Source organism: Dioscorea cayenensis, chromosome 19 (genome assembly GCF_009730915.1).
Source record: "Dioscorea cayenensis subsp. rotundata cultivar TDr96_F1 chromosome 19, TDr96_F1_v2_PseudoChromosome.rev07_lg8_w22 25.fasta, whole genome shotgun sequence".
Taxonomy (NCBI): domain Eukaryota; kingdom Viridiplantae; phylum Streptophyta; class Magnoliopsida; order Dioscoreales; family Dioscoreaceae; genus Dioscorea; species Dioscorea cayenensis.
Genome location: NC_052489.1, coordinates 26,454,902 through 26,472,769, shown reverse-complemented (window position 1 = coordinate 26,472,769; position 17,868 = coordinate 26,454,902). Strand labels below are relative to the sequence as shown.

Here is a 17,868-nt window from a genome sequence, read left to right as displayed (position 1 = left end):
ATGAACTAGGTCTAGCTTAGCTCATTCATGGTATCATTTTTATGATTAAAAAAATTGGTATTTTATTACCTCAAAACTCAAAAATCAAAAATATCAATTGTGGTTTGTCTACATTTTTTTTAATTTCAAAAAATTCATCTGAGATGAACAACAACTTATGAACATGATCTCCCTCTAAAATTAAAATAAGTCTTCATAGTTTTTATTATATATTTCTTGGTTATTCAACACTTGCTATGCATTTCATTTTAATAAGCACTTTTTTTATATAACATTATCAAATTGAGTTTGACTCCGTGAGTTTGAGCCACGGAGTCAAACTCAATGCAATATTTTTTGATTTTTAAATTTAATTATTTCTTCAATAAAATAGATAAGCCACGGAGTCAAAGTCGGGAAGTGAACATTATTCACTCTCATCTAGGGACATGGGGCTCAGGTTACAAGTCTAAACCCAAGTTAGGAACCTGTTACCATCACATTGCTATCGGAAGAATTTAAATTCAAGGTAATAAAAAAACTTTATTTCAACTTTAAGCTTCGATATTTTAAAATATTTTCAAAAGACAATGTAAATGTGTGATATATATACACACATATACTAATTAAACATTATTTTTTCACAATCACACCCAATCTGGCCAAAGTAAATATGCACCAAACACAAGATAAACCTAATAAAAAGATAAGATAATTTATTGGTCACTCGCATCTACACGCCGGAGATCCTCCCATGCATGACCAATTGTTTTTAATACCATGACCACACAACACCTTCATCTATTTTTGTGCTACTTCCCACCCATTGCTATCCTTCCATGTCTCCAATTAATTACTTCCAACCCATTCCTTTCAGTGTGACGTTAGTTTGTACAACAACTAATTCAAAAACTGAAAAACACACATCTCTTTCATTAGGTTATATGATATCACAAATTCATGAAAAATTACTAATAAAACTTTATACAGTCTCTGTTTGATGGAGATGTGAAGCACTAACCAATAATTACTATTAGACTATTACACATGGTCACTTTTAATAACACTGTTTTGAGAGTGCAGAACTAATTTTTTAATTAAATAAAACAATTTTAACAGAGTTAACCCCGGAATAATAGTTATTCGAGTTACTTAAATAAATTGTTTTGAGTTTGATTTTTAAATAAAACAATTTTAATAGAGTTAACCCCGGAATAATAGTTATTCGAGTTACTTAAATAAATTGTTTTGAGTTTGATTTTTTTTTTTAAAAATGATATAAAAAAAAAAACATACACTCTGTTTATATCTCAATCACACATTATAAAAAAAAAAAATCAAACTTTCAATATTCCGCATGGGAGTTAATTTTTTACTGTTTAACTATTGTGATGGTAGCAGCATACCCCTGCTTTATCTTTTAATGAAAGATATAAAATAAAAAATTAAATTAAAAAGAAAACATAAATACAAAAGTACCACAGAGGGAGGAGGGTAGAATAAACCATCATAACACATCATACATCAAAAAATCAGAAAACAAACAAAACACAACAAGATTGATTGATTGATAGATTGATAGATTCATTATTGATTCATGCTAAAGTCCCAGAGTGTGAAGAATAGTCAGACTCAGACAAAGCTTCATCTTCAACCTCTCTCTTATGGAAACTACGGTGACAAGTGCAAGCAGCACAGTAAAGAGCTTGACTAGTACCTTCTTCACCAGAAGCCATGAACTCTCTGCAACCATCCACAGCATAGCCTCCTATTTCAGCAGCATGGTTTTTCCTGCACTCTTTGTATCTCACCAACCTTGTTTTCTTCTTCATGTCTTTGGGATTTGCAGAGCCATTTGAGGTCTTCTTGGGGTCTTGTTGGGACTTCATCATGGTTTTGGATTTTAATTTGAGATATGATAATAATTAATGGAGGTTGGCATGAGAAGATGGTGAAAGCTTAAGGAATATGAAGAAAATAATAACTTAAGGGAGGAGCACCATTTCTTCACGTCAAGGGGGTGTTTTATAAGTAGAATGGGTGATGACTTTGGGAGAGCTGGTGACTGGTGAGGAGGGGTTCAATAATGGAAGGACTTTCTTTCTTCAAAGTGGAAGTCCACAATTGCTCTTTAACTATACATGAATTATATATATATATTTGATATTATATATATGAAACTGTTTATCAAAGTGGTGAAGGAATTTTTTATATATATATGTAGTCCTTCCTTCCATTGTCTATTATCTAGTCAATTAATAATTAGTTTATAGGTCACTGGTTCAATTAGATTAGTGAAGTCAACGACCATTTGGTCTATTGGCATCGGATCTCTTGCGTAGGGTGTTCGCCTCGAGTGTCGAGTGTGGTTCTCGAGTTTGATCCCCATCTCACGCAAAGTGAGGGTACGGTTCAGTGGTGCCCACGTGTTCGTCTCTGGGTTCCGGCGCTTGTCGCCTTTCTCAAAAATAAATAAATAAATAGTGAAAAATAGTACATGTTTTTTTTTTATACTTGTGATTATATATATAAATATATTTGGGCATATGTCATTTATATCCATGAAGGGTAATTTCTTGTGTATAAAATTTAATTTTCTTATATACTTTTCTTTTTTAAGGATTTTATGCCATATATATGTATGATAAAATTGATTTTTTTTTTATACCCAAAGGAAAATCTATTTTTTTTATTTGATCAAGCACTAGAGGAAAAATTTTCCCATGTTTATATTCTCTTTATTTTTTTTTATTTGTTGTGGTTAACCGAATCTTATATATCAAAAAATTTAGTTATTTTATTAAAATTTATAAAAAAATTAATTATTTTTTTTAAAAAAATATAATTTATATTTTTATATATTTTTTATATTTAATTCAAAAAGAGAGTTGAATAGATGTCATAGGTAATTTTAGAAGAAAAAAAAATAAATATTTTTTTATGTTTGAAAATGAAGATAAAAAAAATATGAATTTGTTTCAAATAAAAAAAAGAATGGATGAGTAAAAGTTAACCCTTATTTATGAAGACTATATTTAAAAAAAATAAATAAATAAATTTTAGAGAGAGATAATAAAATTGCCAACAGTCTCATGAATAGCTTCCCATAAGATGGGGCGCTTTAAACAAGTTGTCCATTGAAATTAACACAACTTTGACCAATAACAGCACTTGCATGTGATCTCATTGAAATAAAGTTAATAAACTATAAATCTCCGATTTAGAGACAACCAACCAAACAACCAACCAACCACTGAACCCACACAACAAACATCTTCCATCTCAAAAACGTGCACAAAAAACAAACTAGAAAAACAGAGCAACCACTAACAACATAAGCTTGACCAAGAGACCAAAACAAAACCCAAACTCTCAAAGCTTTAATAAGACCAGGGTAGCATTAACATCCAACTGAAGTCCTAACACTTTAAGGGCACTTTAAACAAGCCTTTAATTTAAGGGCACTTTGGACCTCCTCGCTTGGTCTTCCAGTTGTTATAACAGCCACAAACCTGTTTGTTTCCATAGTAACCTGGTGGCACACAAAGGCATTTCCTGCAACACTTCTGGCAAAAGAACATGCATGGCTTGTGATACTGAGTCCTTGAGCATCTCCGAGTGCATTCTCTTGGACACTCTATAGCATCACAATTAAACAGCATCATCACCTTCATTTATAGATATATATATATATATATATATATACACACACAAATAAAAAGGTAACATATTAACCAAAAGGTTGGGTAGAATACTCACGGTAACTCTTCAGGCTTCCAGCTCCATAGTGCTTGCCCTGTTTTAACAATGCAGTTAGTTTGGGTTCAATTAATAACAAAAGAGAAAGAAAAGATAACCTTTTGAGTGTGCTTGGCTAGCATTTGGTTCATGTCATGGTCAACCTGAAAGGAAATATGATGTTATGATGTTAGTGATATATATGATGCTGCTGCATTTGAAGTTATGAAGCTAGAAAAGAAGGAAAAATAAGTTATGGTTTTGGAACTTGCATGGCATGAAATAAGAGAAACAGAGATGAGGAGGAGGAGGAGGAGGAGAAGGCATGAGAGAAGCTTGGCCATGGTGAGTGAGGGACAGATGATGGGAAGGAGAATGTGAATGGGCTTAAGTTTTATTGGGAGAAGAGAAGGGCAGGAGCACTGCACGAGGAGAAGGACATTTGTGAAACGTGGTGGAGTTTTATTGGGTTGTTTTGGAGAGAGGACTTGTTTATCTTTGACTGGGTTTCTTATTTTGGTCAAATTGATTGGACTGGTGATTTAAAATGGGTAGTTGTAATTACTAATTTGAGGAAAGGAGATTTATCATTTATCATTTATCTTGGGCTTGGTTGGATCTTTGGGATGGAATAGAGTTGGGTTTTCATTCGATGTTTATATATATATATATATATATGGAAATGATAGTCTAAATATGTCATTAAATTATTGTTTTTTATCGATATTAATTATAACTGTTAGATCATTATATAGTGATTGTTTGTTATATAAATAATGTACACTTTTTAATTGCTGAATGACACTGTAGAACATATTTTGGTATTGTATATGATGATCATAACTGTCAGATTATCATCTGATAGTCAAATTTAGAAATATTCCTAAATTATTGGTCATCACATATATATATATATATATATATATATATTTGTCTTCCCTTTAAAAATGTTTTATGAGATAAAAATTAAAACTAGTGAACCATTATTAACACTTTTTTATTCATTAAGCTGTTAAAAATAGAATTGTTTTTTATATTACATTTATCTTTTGATAGAGTCAAATGTAGTGCGTTTTATTACACCAATTATGCAAGTGATATTCTGATGTAAAATATTAATTAAATTTAAATAATTACATAAATAAATATACATTAAATACAATTTTTCCCCCAAATGAGTTAGTAAGGCGATATTTTAATTAAAAAAACAAAAAGAATAAAATATTTGGAAACATACCACTTTATTACATAGAATACTTAAAAAAACCCTTTTTTTAAATAACATTGGGTCCATCATACAATAATAAATAATATTGAAATTGTTTTTAAATAATAAAAAATAGAAAAAAAATGAAATGAGTCTAGTGTGTCGGAGGAGACGTCGATTTCTCAAAAATATGCATAAGATATTTATTTTGAGTTTTCACTAGGTGAAAAACATGTTCTATACGCATTGAAGAATTAACTCTATGGTTGGGCTTACACACTCATTTTATGAGATTAATGGTAAGTGTGCTGTTAGTACAGTCGCCCAAGTAAATATTGAGGTGATTAATTCCACCATATTAGTGTCGAATTTTGTTAAAAAAAACAAAAAAACAAAACATAAGCATATGAATAAGATACGGTGGCATCTTCCTCCTCTCCTTATATATGAACAAGAAGTACACTTGTCCCGGGAGATATCACGCTCATCAATAGCCATTACCAAGGACAAAAGATCAAGTAAGATATATGCCAATAAAAAAGTTTATAATGTATCTTAAATTACATCAGCTAATTATAATAAACCAGAAGGATATTAAATAAAATCCATAACATACGAATACCATCAAATCTTACCCGTTAAAAATATTAAATAAATCAGTACATGGCCAAAAGACAAGAGATCTCATGTGAGATCCAAATACGAAGCAAATCATTCATTGTAAGATATCACAATTCTTAAATTACACGTGGAACTTTTTCTAGTTACAGAGAGTGGGCTTTTATTTCTCTTGCACAAAAGATCACAAACCTTATTCAAAAACCTCTGAAAATTTCAACCTTGTCCCTTCTCTATTAATCACATCCACATGTTTTTCATCTACCCCAATGGCCCCATCAAGACTGCAAGTAAACAGCCCTATCAAACAAGATTCAATCATAAATTATTTTTAAAATAATTTTAAAAATATCTATTGATATTAAATATTTTACTTATGATATTCATGTTTTTATCGAAAAAATAAATTCAATCCTCAATCTACTTAGGATGAAAATAGGTTTATATTAAGATATTAAATCCGTATATGTACACATCTCTGACATGATTTGCTAATTTTATAAAAAATAATAATAATAATAAAATAATAATAATAAATATGTATTTAAACCAATATTTTAAATTCAATTCATCATGAATTTTTTTTTTCTTTGATTTTTTTTTCGTGTAGTATGCATCATCATTTTGCAGTGTGGGACTTGATAGTGGTAAAGAAGATATATTAACTATTTGAAAAAACTTGTTTTTTTTTTTACCATGGAATGTAAATATAACTATTTAACACTAAAGAATGTAGATTTGAAAAATGCATGGCTATGGACCACTCATGATATTTTGAAAAGCAGAAGCTAACATATAAATTTATTCATTAATTAGACCACTAAGTTAACTAACAAAACTTAGGCACAAGGTTGATGTATTTTTATTTTTTTATATTTAATGAAAAAAGATAAATTACACCTTGAATTAAAACAAAAGAGAGTCCAACACATAAATTACAAAATAAAAGATGAGAGAAAACAAAGGAGTAAGAGTCACCCTAAATTGATAATGGTTGGGAGCCCAAACAACAAATAATAATAATAATAATAATAATAATAATAACAATAATAATAATAATAATAATAATAATAATAATAATAATAATAATAAAACATATGAAAAAGACATGCTCCTAGTAGATGATAAAAACCATATCAAGACAATTTTGACTTAATCCATTAAAATAGCAGGCACATCCAAGTTGGAGCGGTTAAAGAAATTAAGTTTGGCCTTAATAATAACTATAAAGGCCTTCAAATTTTTTATTATTATTTTTTAAATCTGATACTGTATAACATTGAAGTAAAAACATATAATTAATTTTAATAAGAATTGAGAGGAGTGTATTGAAACAATTATTAAGATGTGATTATTTTACTTTAACTAAATGATCTAAAAACAATGGTCTTAAGAATAGAACACTAAACACCTCAGTGTCCTTAAAGTGGAAATTGAGACTTTATTGCCAAGATTTCTAATCTCCTTAGCTGAGGTTGAATATATATATTATAATTTCATCAACATTTAATTTATTTTTCATATTTTTTATTTCTCTTTTTTTCTATTAAAACTGTTTATTTAAAATGACACTAGTAGTAGTAGTAGATAACAATACATTTAAACATATTGATAAGATTAAATGTACAAATTAGCTGTTAAATCAGGCATATAGATATATATACATATATAGACTCTTATAATAGCACAAAAGGAGTAAAACCAGTGAAAAACTATGTAGAAACCCTAATATCCATAAAATAACTCATCAAATATAATTTATAAAATTATTTCAATCCAAAAAAATAAAAAATAAAAAACATCAATAATAATAATAATAATAATAATAATAATAATAATAATAATAATAAATGAGGTGCATCAACAGAATTTCCATAGCACTTACCCAAAGACATTTCCATGGTTTCCTCGCCAAACATGTCCTTCTCATTCTCAACCCATCATCACCATCATCATCATCAGTTCCACCCTTTGAACCCGGGTGTCCCCAGATCAAATATCTCCAATTAGAACATCTCCAATCTCCATTCAATTTGCGCATTAATCAATCATGAATTCCTCGAAAGGAACCATCTTTTTCATTCCAATTCCCATCTCTTGATTGGATTGAATTTGGATTTTGATTCTCACTATAATGGCGGACCGAAGCATCCACATTCTAGGGCTTCGTAGCAGTAGGAAGCCATTGTTCCTCTTCTTCGGCTTTGTTGCTCTTTTCTTCGCCTTCTCCTGGTTCTACTTCTTCGGTTTCGCCGTTGCCCGCGCGCCCATCGTCGGCCGCAGCGTCTTGCCGAGCTCCAAGATCCTCTCCGTCGTTGAAAGCAGAGATGCCGCTCCGGTGACGGAAATCGCCGGCTTTGAAAACCGGCAGTGCGATCCGGAGAGGGCTTTGTTGAAGGTCTTCATGTATGATCTCCCGGCCGAGTTTCATTTCGGGCTTTTGGGGTGGAGTTCCAAGGGCGGCGAGGTTTGGCCTGACGTCAAGGAGAAGATCCCCGATTACCCCGGCGGGTTGAATCTCCAGCACAGCATCGAGTACTGGCTCACATTGGATCTCTTGTCGTCCGCGTTCATTGATCGGAGCGGCCCGTGCACTGCCGTGAGAGTAGATGACTCTCGTCAGGCGGATGTCATCTTCGTTCCCTTCTTCTCCTCGTTGAGCTACAACCGACACTCAAAGGTGACGCCGCCGATGAAGGTTAGCACCAACAAGATGCTGCAGGACAAGCTTGTTCGGTTCTTGATCAGCCAAGAGGAGTGGAAGAGGTCTGGTGGAAGAGACCATGTGGTAATGGCTCACCATCCAAACAGCATGCTTGATGCGAGGATGAAGCTGTGGCCTTGCGTCTTCATTCTCTCGGATTTCGGTCGGTATCCGCCCACCATTGCCAATGTGGAGAAGGATGTCATTGCTCCTTACAAGCATGTTGTTAGCACCTTTGTGAATGATTCTTCAGGCTTTGATGATCGCCCAACGTTGCTCTATTTTCAGGGAGCCATCTACAGGAAAGATGTAAGTAATTCTTTCTCTCTTTCTCATCAAGATCACTGTTTTTTTGGCAATCAATTGTTTGTTTTTTTTGGTTTGATTTGCTTGTTGTTTGATAATAGTGTTGTAGTTTAGAATTTAAGTATTAATTTGGCTTTGTTTATAATAGTGTGCATCATGAAGGGAATTTGTAGGAGAGAAACTGTTTATCATGTTATTCTCTATATTGTGGACAATTTGTGGTGGTTTATGCTATATCACTAGAATGTTTAATCTTCAATATCACCTTGTTATTCCATCAGCTTTTGAGTAATTATCTGTTGTGCAGAATAGTTTGGATTTTTATGATCAAGCAAATAAATTTGAATTTGGAGTTGGTGAATTGGAAGATGTATTAGGTGTCCTGTGACATTATATGTTGAATGAAGACATTATATGTTGAATGAATGAAAGGATTAGATGAAGTCTTAACTTGGGCAGACATTAGACTAGGAAAACATATAGTAAATGGTTGATGTTCATTCAAAGTTCAAACAACTGTATTGGTGGCATGTTGGTGGTGATGACTTAGTGTGCAAATTGAATGCTTCAAACTTCATTTTATACTGAAATATTACCATCAATTATTTCTTTATAAATACTTTAAGCTAATTTGTGATGTAGAAAAGTCTTCAAACGAATATGTACCTAAAGTTTACCTATCCTTAATATATGATTTAGTTGTTGATGACCTTGTCATTTCAATAAATTAGTGAATTAACTTGCTTCAGCATAGTCTGCATTGTCTCTAGTCCTGCTTTTTGGATTCTGAATTCATGTAGGGGTTGAAATTCCTGTCACTGAACTTGTATAGATGATTAGAATTGCCTGCATTTTTACCACCAAAGTGGGACACACGGTGAATTGAACTTTCTTCAATATCATTCCTGCCTCGAATATTCTCTTTTCTGATTGATTTGCATGATGAAATCGACTTCTCTTTTTTTCTGCCAACAGGGTGGGTTTATCAGACAGGAACTGTATTACCTTCTCAGAGAAGAGAAGGATGTGCATTTCTCATTTGGAAGCATTCAAGCGAATGGAATAAAGGATTCAACCCGAGGGATGCGGGCATCGAAGTTCTGTCTCAACATTGCAGGAGACACCCCATCCTCCAACAGGCTTTTTGATGCTATAGCAAGCCATTGCGTGCCTGTTATCATCAGTGATGATATTGAACTTCCATATGAAGACATTCTTGATTACTCCAAGTTCTGCATTTTTGTGCGCACTTCCGATGCACTTAAAAAGAATTTCCTTTTAAAATTAGTTAGAGAAATAAGTAAGGAAGAATGGACACGATGTGGAAGAGGCTGAAAGAAGTGGAAGGTTACTTTGAATATAGTTTTCCGTCTCAGAAGGATGATGCAGTTCAGATGATTTGGCAGGCTGTGGCACGGAAAGTGCCTGAAATAAAGCTAAAGCTCCATAGATACAAGCGGTTCTCCAGGTCTGATGCTGATAGATAGTGTATCGGAGCTAAACATACACCGGAGCTAAACATACACAAAAGAGGAGACAAACATTGTAGTCACTGAAATATCTCATTTCATCGGACCACACACATCAAATTAACACGGTATTTTCGGGACTAGATTTTTTTGATCAAGTGTTAAGTCAAATGCATTTTTAGGTGCTGATGCATAGTTCGACCTGGTGATGCTAAGGATACCTTCTCGACTGCACATTGTATTTTTCATGAACAAAACTGATTTCCTTCTTGATTTGTAAATTCAAGTGTAAAAGAAATAGGATGATTTCCGCCATTTTTTTTTTTTGGCAGCAGTTTTCAGCCGCTATCAACCTAAGACTTGTTCTCCAGATTTTGGTACACAATCTAGCACAGGTGTCTGCTGAAGTTATTGATTCTGGTCACCAAATAAAGGACCAAACGTTGGCCTTACTACTTTTTTTTGACTTTATTCTCATTCCGACAACTAGACTAAATTTGTGATTACCAACCGATCAGATACATTAATTATGGCCGAAGCTTTCGCTTTGCTGGCACTACACTATGGCAACAACCTCCATTAGATAGTTTGCTTTGGCAAATAGCTAGACTCCTAGAACAATAAAGTTTTGTTCTGGGTCAAGGAAAGCACTAGAAAAGAAAAATTACCATGGCATATAGACACTAGCAAGAAGCTAATACCCTCTGGCGAAATTAGCTGTTGCAAGTCACGAAGAAATATTAAAAATATGATATAATGGTTCTGGAAAAATTGCTCAAGGTTTCATTGTTGTTGCATTCATTCTCAAAATATAACAAAACAGAGCATACTTATTCTGCTTTTTAGCAATATGCCATCTGGTGGTGTGAGATGTTTTTGCAACTGGGACTAGGGGCAAACATTTTTGGTATGTATCAATAAATTTGTATCCAAGATCTGAAAAAAGAGTTTATAAATGGCTCCAACTAAAGCAAGAAGAGCAGAGTTTGTCAAACTTTAATTCCTAGGTCTGCAATCTCCATTATTTTTTTATTCATTTCAGTCCTTTTCTGTTTCAATTCAGATGCCATGGAAGCCACCTGGAGAAAGTGATAAATGATAATAATGTCAATAATCAAGTGCCTGAATACTAGACTCAGAATTATCAAAATGACATTCAGGCAATAAACTTGCCTCTGCTCGAAGCCGCAGCGCACTTCTGCCAGGAAGAGCCCGCAGTCCATCCATTATATCTAGACAACCCTAACCAATTGTCAGTGAACTTGAAAATCAACAACAAAATAGAAAAGAAAGCCGGCCAAAAGCAAACATGAACATTCTTATATGAAATCCATAGCTAATTTAGGAGTTTATAAATAGCTAAAACACAGATCAATGTGAATGGTATATCGGAAAGAATGCAAGTCTTATGCAACATATGATATTCACCATGTACTGATCAAGTAATTAATAAATAACGACAAGCAAGAAGAAAGAATACCAATTGCTTCAGATTCTACTGCATAAATAGACTTGAGAAGTCTTTGGATTTCCTTTCCAGTATTCCTGCATGAACACCCCAGACAATCAGTCCCTTGAACACAAGAAGCGAAAAAGGCCTAATAGGCAGAAGGAAAAAAAAAAACTACGAAAACCTTAATCTTAATTAATTAATTACAGAAAATGGCAAATACTTGATTTTTGTTCCTCCATGTAGCATTTCTTCTTCACCAGCCTTTGCTGACTTGATCAACTTATTGACGTCTGTATTTAGCTTACCAACAGATTCAGTGAGCTCTTGCAAACCCTTCTCTGCTTTAACAAATCGGGCCTACAAAATAAATTTGAAGTAATAAGAAAAACATATTTTACAAAAGCAAGAATCTGAAGAAGGTCGAAACACGTGCAAACCGTAAAATAACAAGAGAAAGTTGAAGGCAGGTAAAGAAATGGTTTATAACAGTGAATCCTCCAGCATTCAGACAAAACAATTTTTCTTCAGTTAAATTAAGTTTCTTTCTACTGCTAAGTACTCACACAACTATGCATCACTAGTACCCAATGATGTGGTTATAGATATTTGCATAAGGTGTTCATTTCCATTGACCTATTGTCAGGGCTGCACATGTTTAAGTTCTTGATTTTTAAAGGTTTTTCACAGCAAAACTAAGGTCTTTGGCTTTTAGACTATGAGCAAGAGAAACAAATGATGTGGGTCGGAAGAATGATTGGGAAACTACAGAAACTGAGCTTTAGTCTTAGATCTCCATTGGCTCGAGGAGAAGGATAGTCAAGTGATTTGAAAGCTAAATTAGCGGCAAATGAACCAACAATCAAGTGAAGCAAAAATGAGAAAGAAAGGGAAACCAAACCCAAGAAGGGATCTTGATTGGGTTAGATGAGGCAACTGACTATGAATGATCTCAAATCAGCAGCTGATAGCTTCTGTAATGGCTTAAAACAAAAAATCATCAATGTCCAACACAACTGAGCTTTAGACTTAGATCTCCATTGGCTCGAGGAGAAGGATAGTCAAGTGATTTGAAAGCTAAATTAGCGGCAAATGAACCAACAATCAAGTGAAGCAAAAATGAGAAAGAAAGGGAAACCAAACCCAAGAAGGGATCTTGATTGGGTTAGATGAGGCAACTGACTATGAATGATCTCAAATCAGCAGCTGATAGCTTCTGTAATGGCTTAAAACAAAAAATCATCAATGTCCAACACAACTGAACATGAGGTTTGTTTGCATGAAGGGAGGACCCAAAAAAAAAGGATTTTTGCGAATGACATGTACAAGGAAAGATGTTATAATATAAATACCAGTTAGATTCCAGTTTTTAACACCCTAAACCAAATCGTTTGAAAAAGTACAACCTGAACCAAGCCATTTTAGAAGGAGCACAAACTACACCAAAATGAAAATAATAGTTTGGTAAGGTATAATGGCTTTGTAAGGTTGCATGCACACCCATGAACTTGGTGGAGCTGTCTAATTTGAAAAGCAAATCTTATTCTTCCTGTGCAGATGTCAATGACTCAGTAGCAACTATGATTTCACTGATTTGTGAAAATCATGAAAAACGAACACATCAGCCTCATAAAAGTGTAAAATTTAACAAATTAGGCTAGTACGTATTCTTTTTATAGAAAAAGAAAGAAAGTTTTCCTCAATAAATCTAATGAGTTATCACAAGTGATACAGAATGAAGATGACATTTTCATGTCATCAGATCAATATTGAGAAACATAAGCATGCTGACAATGAGGCATGTTATATGGCATGATGCACGCGTCTAACTGCCTAAGTCATGCACCTTAGAAAGCCTTTCCGTAAATAACTTTCTAGTCAATGAGATCAAAATTGACTGATTCATGGTGTTAACTGAAAAAGTAGAAAGTTTTATTTCGGAAAGGGGTCAATATCAACTTTGTAGTAGGTGGTCATCAAAAGGGACAGAACTTGCAGACACGAAAAGAACTTTCCATGAAAACAAGCAGCTATACGAGTGTAAGTCATATGATTGAATCATGTGTTTAAATACTTTGCCCTGTTTTGAATCAATAATTCAGGAGATAGCTCACCTCCTCGCTCTGAAGGCGTCCTAGAGTTTGACGGAACAAAAATCTTCTTGGACCTGCAACCAAATGCTCCCCTTAAAATTTCATTTAACATCCATATTTCAAGAAATGCAGCCGCTTAAACAGAAATGAGCAAACACAGTTTGCATATGCTGATATGCATTTCCACTATGAAATTTCTCGACAATGGAATTGATTTCTACATATGGAAAATAAAGCATAGGATGTTGACTATGTTCATAGGATGCTAACTATGCTAAAGGTGAGAAACCATCCAAATAAGACAGTATGATTGTTACCTCTTAGAAGAAGGAGACCCGCAGCAGCCCCGACACCTAATACCAGTCCTGAGTTCTCCCTCGCAATCAACAAGCCATCTACATGATTACAATATAGATAAATTATGTCTTCATTCCAATATCTACAATCTACTTTAAAACACATTTCATGAATCTTCATAATGACAACTGGGGAGAAAAAACACATTTGCATTTGCCATACCTTTAACTTTTTCAACAAATGCATCTTCATACACTTGATATTCTGATCTCAATTGTGGAATCAACGCCTATGACATATCAAAGAACTCTATCAAGACAAAAAAAAAAACCACATTTCAATCCAACTAAAACTCAATGAGCTTAACCAATTACACGAACACCCAAAGATTAACAATTTCTCAAATCCAATCCTCGACATATTGCTAATCAAACGATCTTTAGGGATTTCAAACGAGCTAGTATTTGACTGCAAAAACGAATCAAATCGTCCATAAACCCTAAGAAAATCAGGGAGGAATCGAGAGAGGGGTTTAAAAACCTGGAGCTTTAGGAGAGACCAATCACGGGTCTCCGGCGGAGAGCGAGCGACGACGAGATCGGAGAACCAGGAACGGGAATTGGAGGGCCTTGAATCCTCCGGCGAGGAGGAGGTGGGCACCGGGCTGGCCATTTGAGCGGCAATGGCGGGACTGAGGTTTTCAGAGATGCTAGGGCACACAAAGACTAGTTTTCATTTCTCAGTGTTAGAATGTGCTTTATTCTCACCGGCGGTGATCCACATCATATGTGGTTCAAAATTAAAAATTATTAATTTTGAGAAAAAAAATTATTAATACTTTGGTTAGGTCTAAATTGCGTAAATGTATTTTGTAAAATTTTATTCTTAATGACTTCAAATAATTTAATTTAATTTTTTATTTTTTTAAAGAAAAGTAGTTTGTTGTTTTAGACATCTGATCTGTCAAGCTGAGTTAACCATTTCTATTGAATTTTTATGGCAGTTTAAATTAATTTTATATTTTTTTTATTTATATCATAATAATATTTCCAATTGTTAAATACGAGTTTAAATAGTTTTACTTAAATCTGTGATCCGGTGGCTATGAGGTGTATATAGGTCTCCAACTAAATATTAAAACATATATAATTATTTTGAATAAAATAAAAAAAATTAACAAAACTTGTCAATTATTACACAATTCTTTGTATAAAATATTCATATTTTTAGGAAAAATTTCAACTTACGTAGAGCAAAAATAAAAATACATACGTGTTGAGTTAAAACATAACTTGTTCACATTTGGTTAAAATAAAAAAATAAACATGGATTCAAAAGACATCGAAGAGCATCGGACCTGCAATATATTGATAGATGCTATTAAGTTATTTGGAGAGGAGATGATAATTGGGCATGTATTATTATTATACATTAAAAAAGTAGATCTTTTGTCCAACTCTTATGTTACAGTAAAAAAGTAGATCTTTTTTCCTACATTTCAACTAGTACAACATTTGTGCATACAAATGCTTGGAATGCCAACAAGAGCCTGGCATGATTTCACATGTGATTCCTCCACTTTATACAATCAAGAGCCTGCAATTAATAAAACAGACAATAGTTACTATCATGATTCATTAACAATTCCTATAGGACTTGCATTTACTAATCATTTTGCTGGTAACTAACAAAGGAGATAAATCATGGGCCATCATACCAGTTGCAAGAACATTGAAAAAGGAGTTGCTAAGTACTATAACTTACCTAATGAATGGAGCTTTTCATTGTTAGCCTCATGAATCACCTCTGTGTTTGCTTGTGTTTTGTTAGAATACAAACGCTTTTCTAGAATGGAATGTATAGAAGAAACTGGACAAGCAACCAGATCCTTAAAGGTTCTATGTGGCAAGCTACTAAAAAGAGGTTGTAGGTTTATAGATAATAGGTGCAAACAAACAACCAATGAAGCAAACCAAGAAGCCAAAGAAATTCACAACTTGAATTTGAAGGTGTCTCCATTGTACCAGTCTTGCTAACAATGTCATAAACCTCTTCTAAGTTCTTCAAATCTTGTAAATACGATATATTCAATCCAATTATTCCCCAGCAACTATTTTCTGTTCAAACCCTCTTCATTTTCCTTCTCCTTTTTCATTTAATGAAGAATAGAAAAGACAGTTCATATATTGGCAAGATAAGTTCTTCAGATCTTGTAAATACGATATATTCAATCCAACTATTCCTCATCAATTATCCTCTGTTCAAATCCTTTTCCTTTTTCATTGATGAAGAACAGAAAAGACAGTTAATATATTGGCAAGATAAATTCTTCAAATCTTATAAATACGATATATTCGAACCAATTAGTCCTCATCTCATCAACTATCCTCTGTTCTACAGCTAAAAGATGAAAGATCAAATTCAAATAGGATGTTTTGCATTTCCATTCCAGAAACAAACCAAACTCTATAGGAAAGAAAAATTCTAACACCAGCTCATCTGGCTTATCATACTGTACATATTGCTTTCACAGATCAATGACCTACAAGAAAACACAGATAAGGGAATAGTTTAAAACTTTAAATCAACATCAATAATTTTGAACTCCTCTTAGAATTCTTGTCCAAATAATATCAAACTGGAAAACAGAAAACTACCAACTTTTATGGATGACAAACAGGATTGTTTAACAAGACGTCACAAGGATAGACACTTCTCATCTACAGCACCATAGAAGTGAAGCATACTCTCATGTTATACCCAACATGCGGTGACAATCCAAATAATCAAACATTGTACAGACTATAGAGAAAACATAGGAAATCAAATACCATACAATGTATGATTAATTTAATGATGGAATTTGGAACGCCAAGTATTGCAGACATATTATTCCTCACACTCACCTGACAATGATGTCAATGATTCAACACAGTGAAAAACCAAATTTGAGAGACCTACAGAACATCAACAAAAAAGTTAACCAGGCAAACACAATGGTTAGACGTCTTCAAATCATTAACTTTTTCAAATCAATCTCATTGCTGCTAATTTTTTTTTTTTAAATATAGAACAAAAACAAAGAGTAGAAATGGATACAAAATAAACAAGAAATTCCTCCATTTTCCCTCAATCCAAACGCACCAAACAAAACATCTAAATCAATTAACAAGATGAAGTTAAATATTAAGCCCTAGTTTGCATGCATCTAGACCAAACTAATCTTTAAAAGAAGAAAACAAAGAAATAGCCACTCAACGACTCAAAGTCATAATCTTTATCACAAAACCAAAAAAAAAAGAAAAAAGAAAAAAAGAAAACTCAAAAATCAAACGAACGAAATAGAGAAATCGAAACATTGGGGGGGGGGGAGCCCGCGAGACCGTCATTACACACCCTAGATAGAAAAGGGCATTGTGCTCCGATTGCGGGCAGTCGTCATCGCGGGACCGGGGTTGGATCAGGGCTTCTCACAAGGATCCACGCGCACCGGGCGGCGCTGCGAGACGCTACCGAGAACCTGCGGCGAAGATCGACGCAGGGGCAGCGACCTCGAGCCGCTTCACGGCCTCGCGAGGAAGGAGAGAAGCCCATCGCCGCCGCCGGCTTCCGCTCAGATAAGATCAAGTAGTTGTGGGATTTAGGGACTGTTACTAAATATTTATATGAGGATGTTTTTACTTTTCCCCCCCAAAAAATACAAAATTATTTGCTTCCCTTCAAAGTTATTTTAGGTATATCACATGACACATGCAATTCAATAATAAGCCTTTGAAATTACAAATTTTTTTTCTATTAATATTGTATTATACATGGAAGTACGTGTACATATATATATTATTAAACATAAAATTTTAAAGAGTGATTTTTTATTAATAAAATTTTAAAAATATGTTTTTAACTACCTTAATCCATTGAAATTATCATATGTTATATCTTGTGATAGTTACTTGATGAAAAATGAATGTGAAATATATATATTTAAAAAAGCAAATCAGAATAACTCC

General features: G+C 33.5%; 4 protein-coding genes and 1 long non-coding RNA gene across 6 annotated transcripts; 1 reads left to right on the top strand and 4 right to left on the bottom strand.

Moving 5' to 3' along the window:
* Window positions 1-1,574: 1,574 nt before the first annotated feature.
* Window positions 1,575-1,871, bottom strand: LOC120249295 (mini zinc finger protein 1-like). The gene has a single exon (XM_039257800.1). The coding sequence runs from the start codon at window positions 1,869-1,871 to the stop codon at window positions 1,575-1,577; it is 297 nt and encodes a 98-aa protein (XP_039113734.1).
* Window positions 1,872-3,165: 1,294 nt separating this feature from the next.
* On the bottom strand, window positions 3,166-4,150 carry LOC120250287 (gibberellin-regulated protein 6-like). Its single transcript, XM_039259088.1, has 4 exons — window positions 3,990-4,150; window positions 3,837-3,881; window positions 3,739-3,775; window positions 3,166-3,616 (listed from the first exon to the last, which is right to left on the bottom strand). Exons 1-4 carry the CDS (start codon window positions 4,059-4,061, stop codon window positions 3,435-3,437), a joined length of 336 nt encoding a protein of 111 aa, XP_039115022.1. The 5' UTR covers window positions 4,062-4,150; the 3' UTR covers window positions 3,166-3,434.
* A 3,286-nt stretch (window positions 4,151-7,436) lies between these two features.
* Window positions 7,437-10,344, top strand: LOC120250286 (probable arabinosyltransferase ARAD1). Its single transcript, XM_039259087.1, is given in 3 exon segments — window positions 7,437-8,555; window positions 9,528-9,867; window positions 9,870-10,344. Coding segments are annotated over 3 exon segments (1,389 nt in total). The 5' UTR covers window positions 7,437-7,676; the 3' UTR covers window positions 10,040-10,344.
* A 431-nt stretch (window positions 10,345-10,775) lies between these two features.
* On the bottom strand, window positions 10,776-14,609 carry LOC120283768 (RGS1-HXK1-interacting protein 1). 2 transcript variants are annotated; one of them, XM_039290500.1, is made up of 8 exons: window positions 14,402-14,609; window positions 14,084-14,150; window positions 13,882-13,959; window positions 13,586-13,638; window positions 11,695-11,831; window positions 11,502-11,566; window positions 11,195-11,263; window positions 10,776-11,100 (listed from the first exon to the last, which is right to left on the bottom strand). In XM_039290500.1, exons 1-8 carry the CDS (start codon window positions 14,531-14,533, stop codon window positions 11,081-11,083), a joined length of 621 nt encoding a protein of 206 aa, XP_039146434.1. In that variant the 5' UTR covers window positions 14,534-14,609; the 3' UTR covers window positions 10,776-11,080. The 2 variants fall into 2 exon arrangements, with proteins under 2 accessions (XP_039146434.1, XP_039146433.1); XM_039290499.1 differs by having other exon boundaries at window positions 11,195-11,253.
* Window positions 14,610-15,262: 653 nt separating this feature from the next.
* LOC120250675 lies at window positions 15,263-17,513 on the bottom strand. Its single transcript, XR_005533054.1, has 2 exons — window positions 17,258-17,513; window positions 15,263-16,818 (listed from the first exon to the last, which is right to left on the bottom strand). It is a non-coding gene; the product is annotated as an uncharacterized LOC120250675 (long non-coding RNA).
* Between the last annotated feature and the right edge of the window lie 355 nt (window positions 17,514-17,868).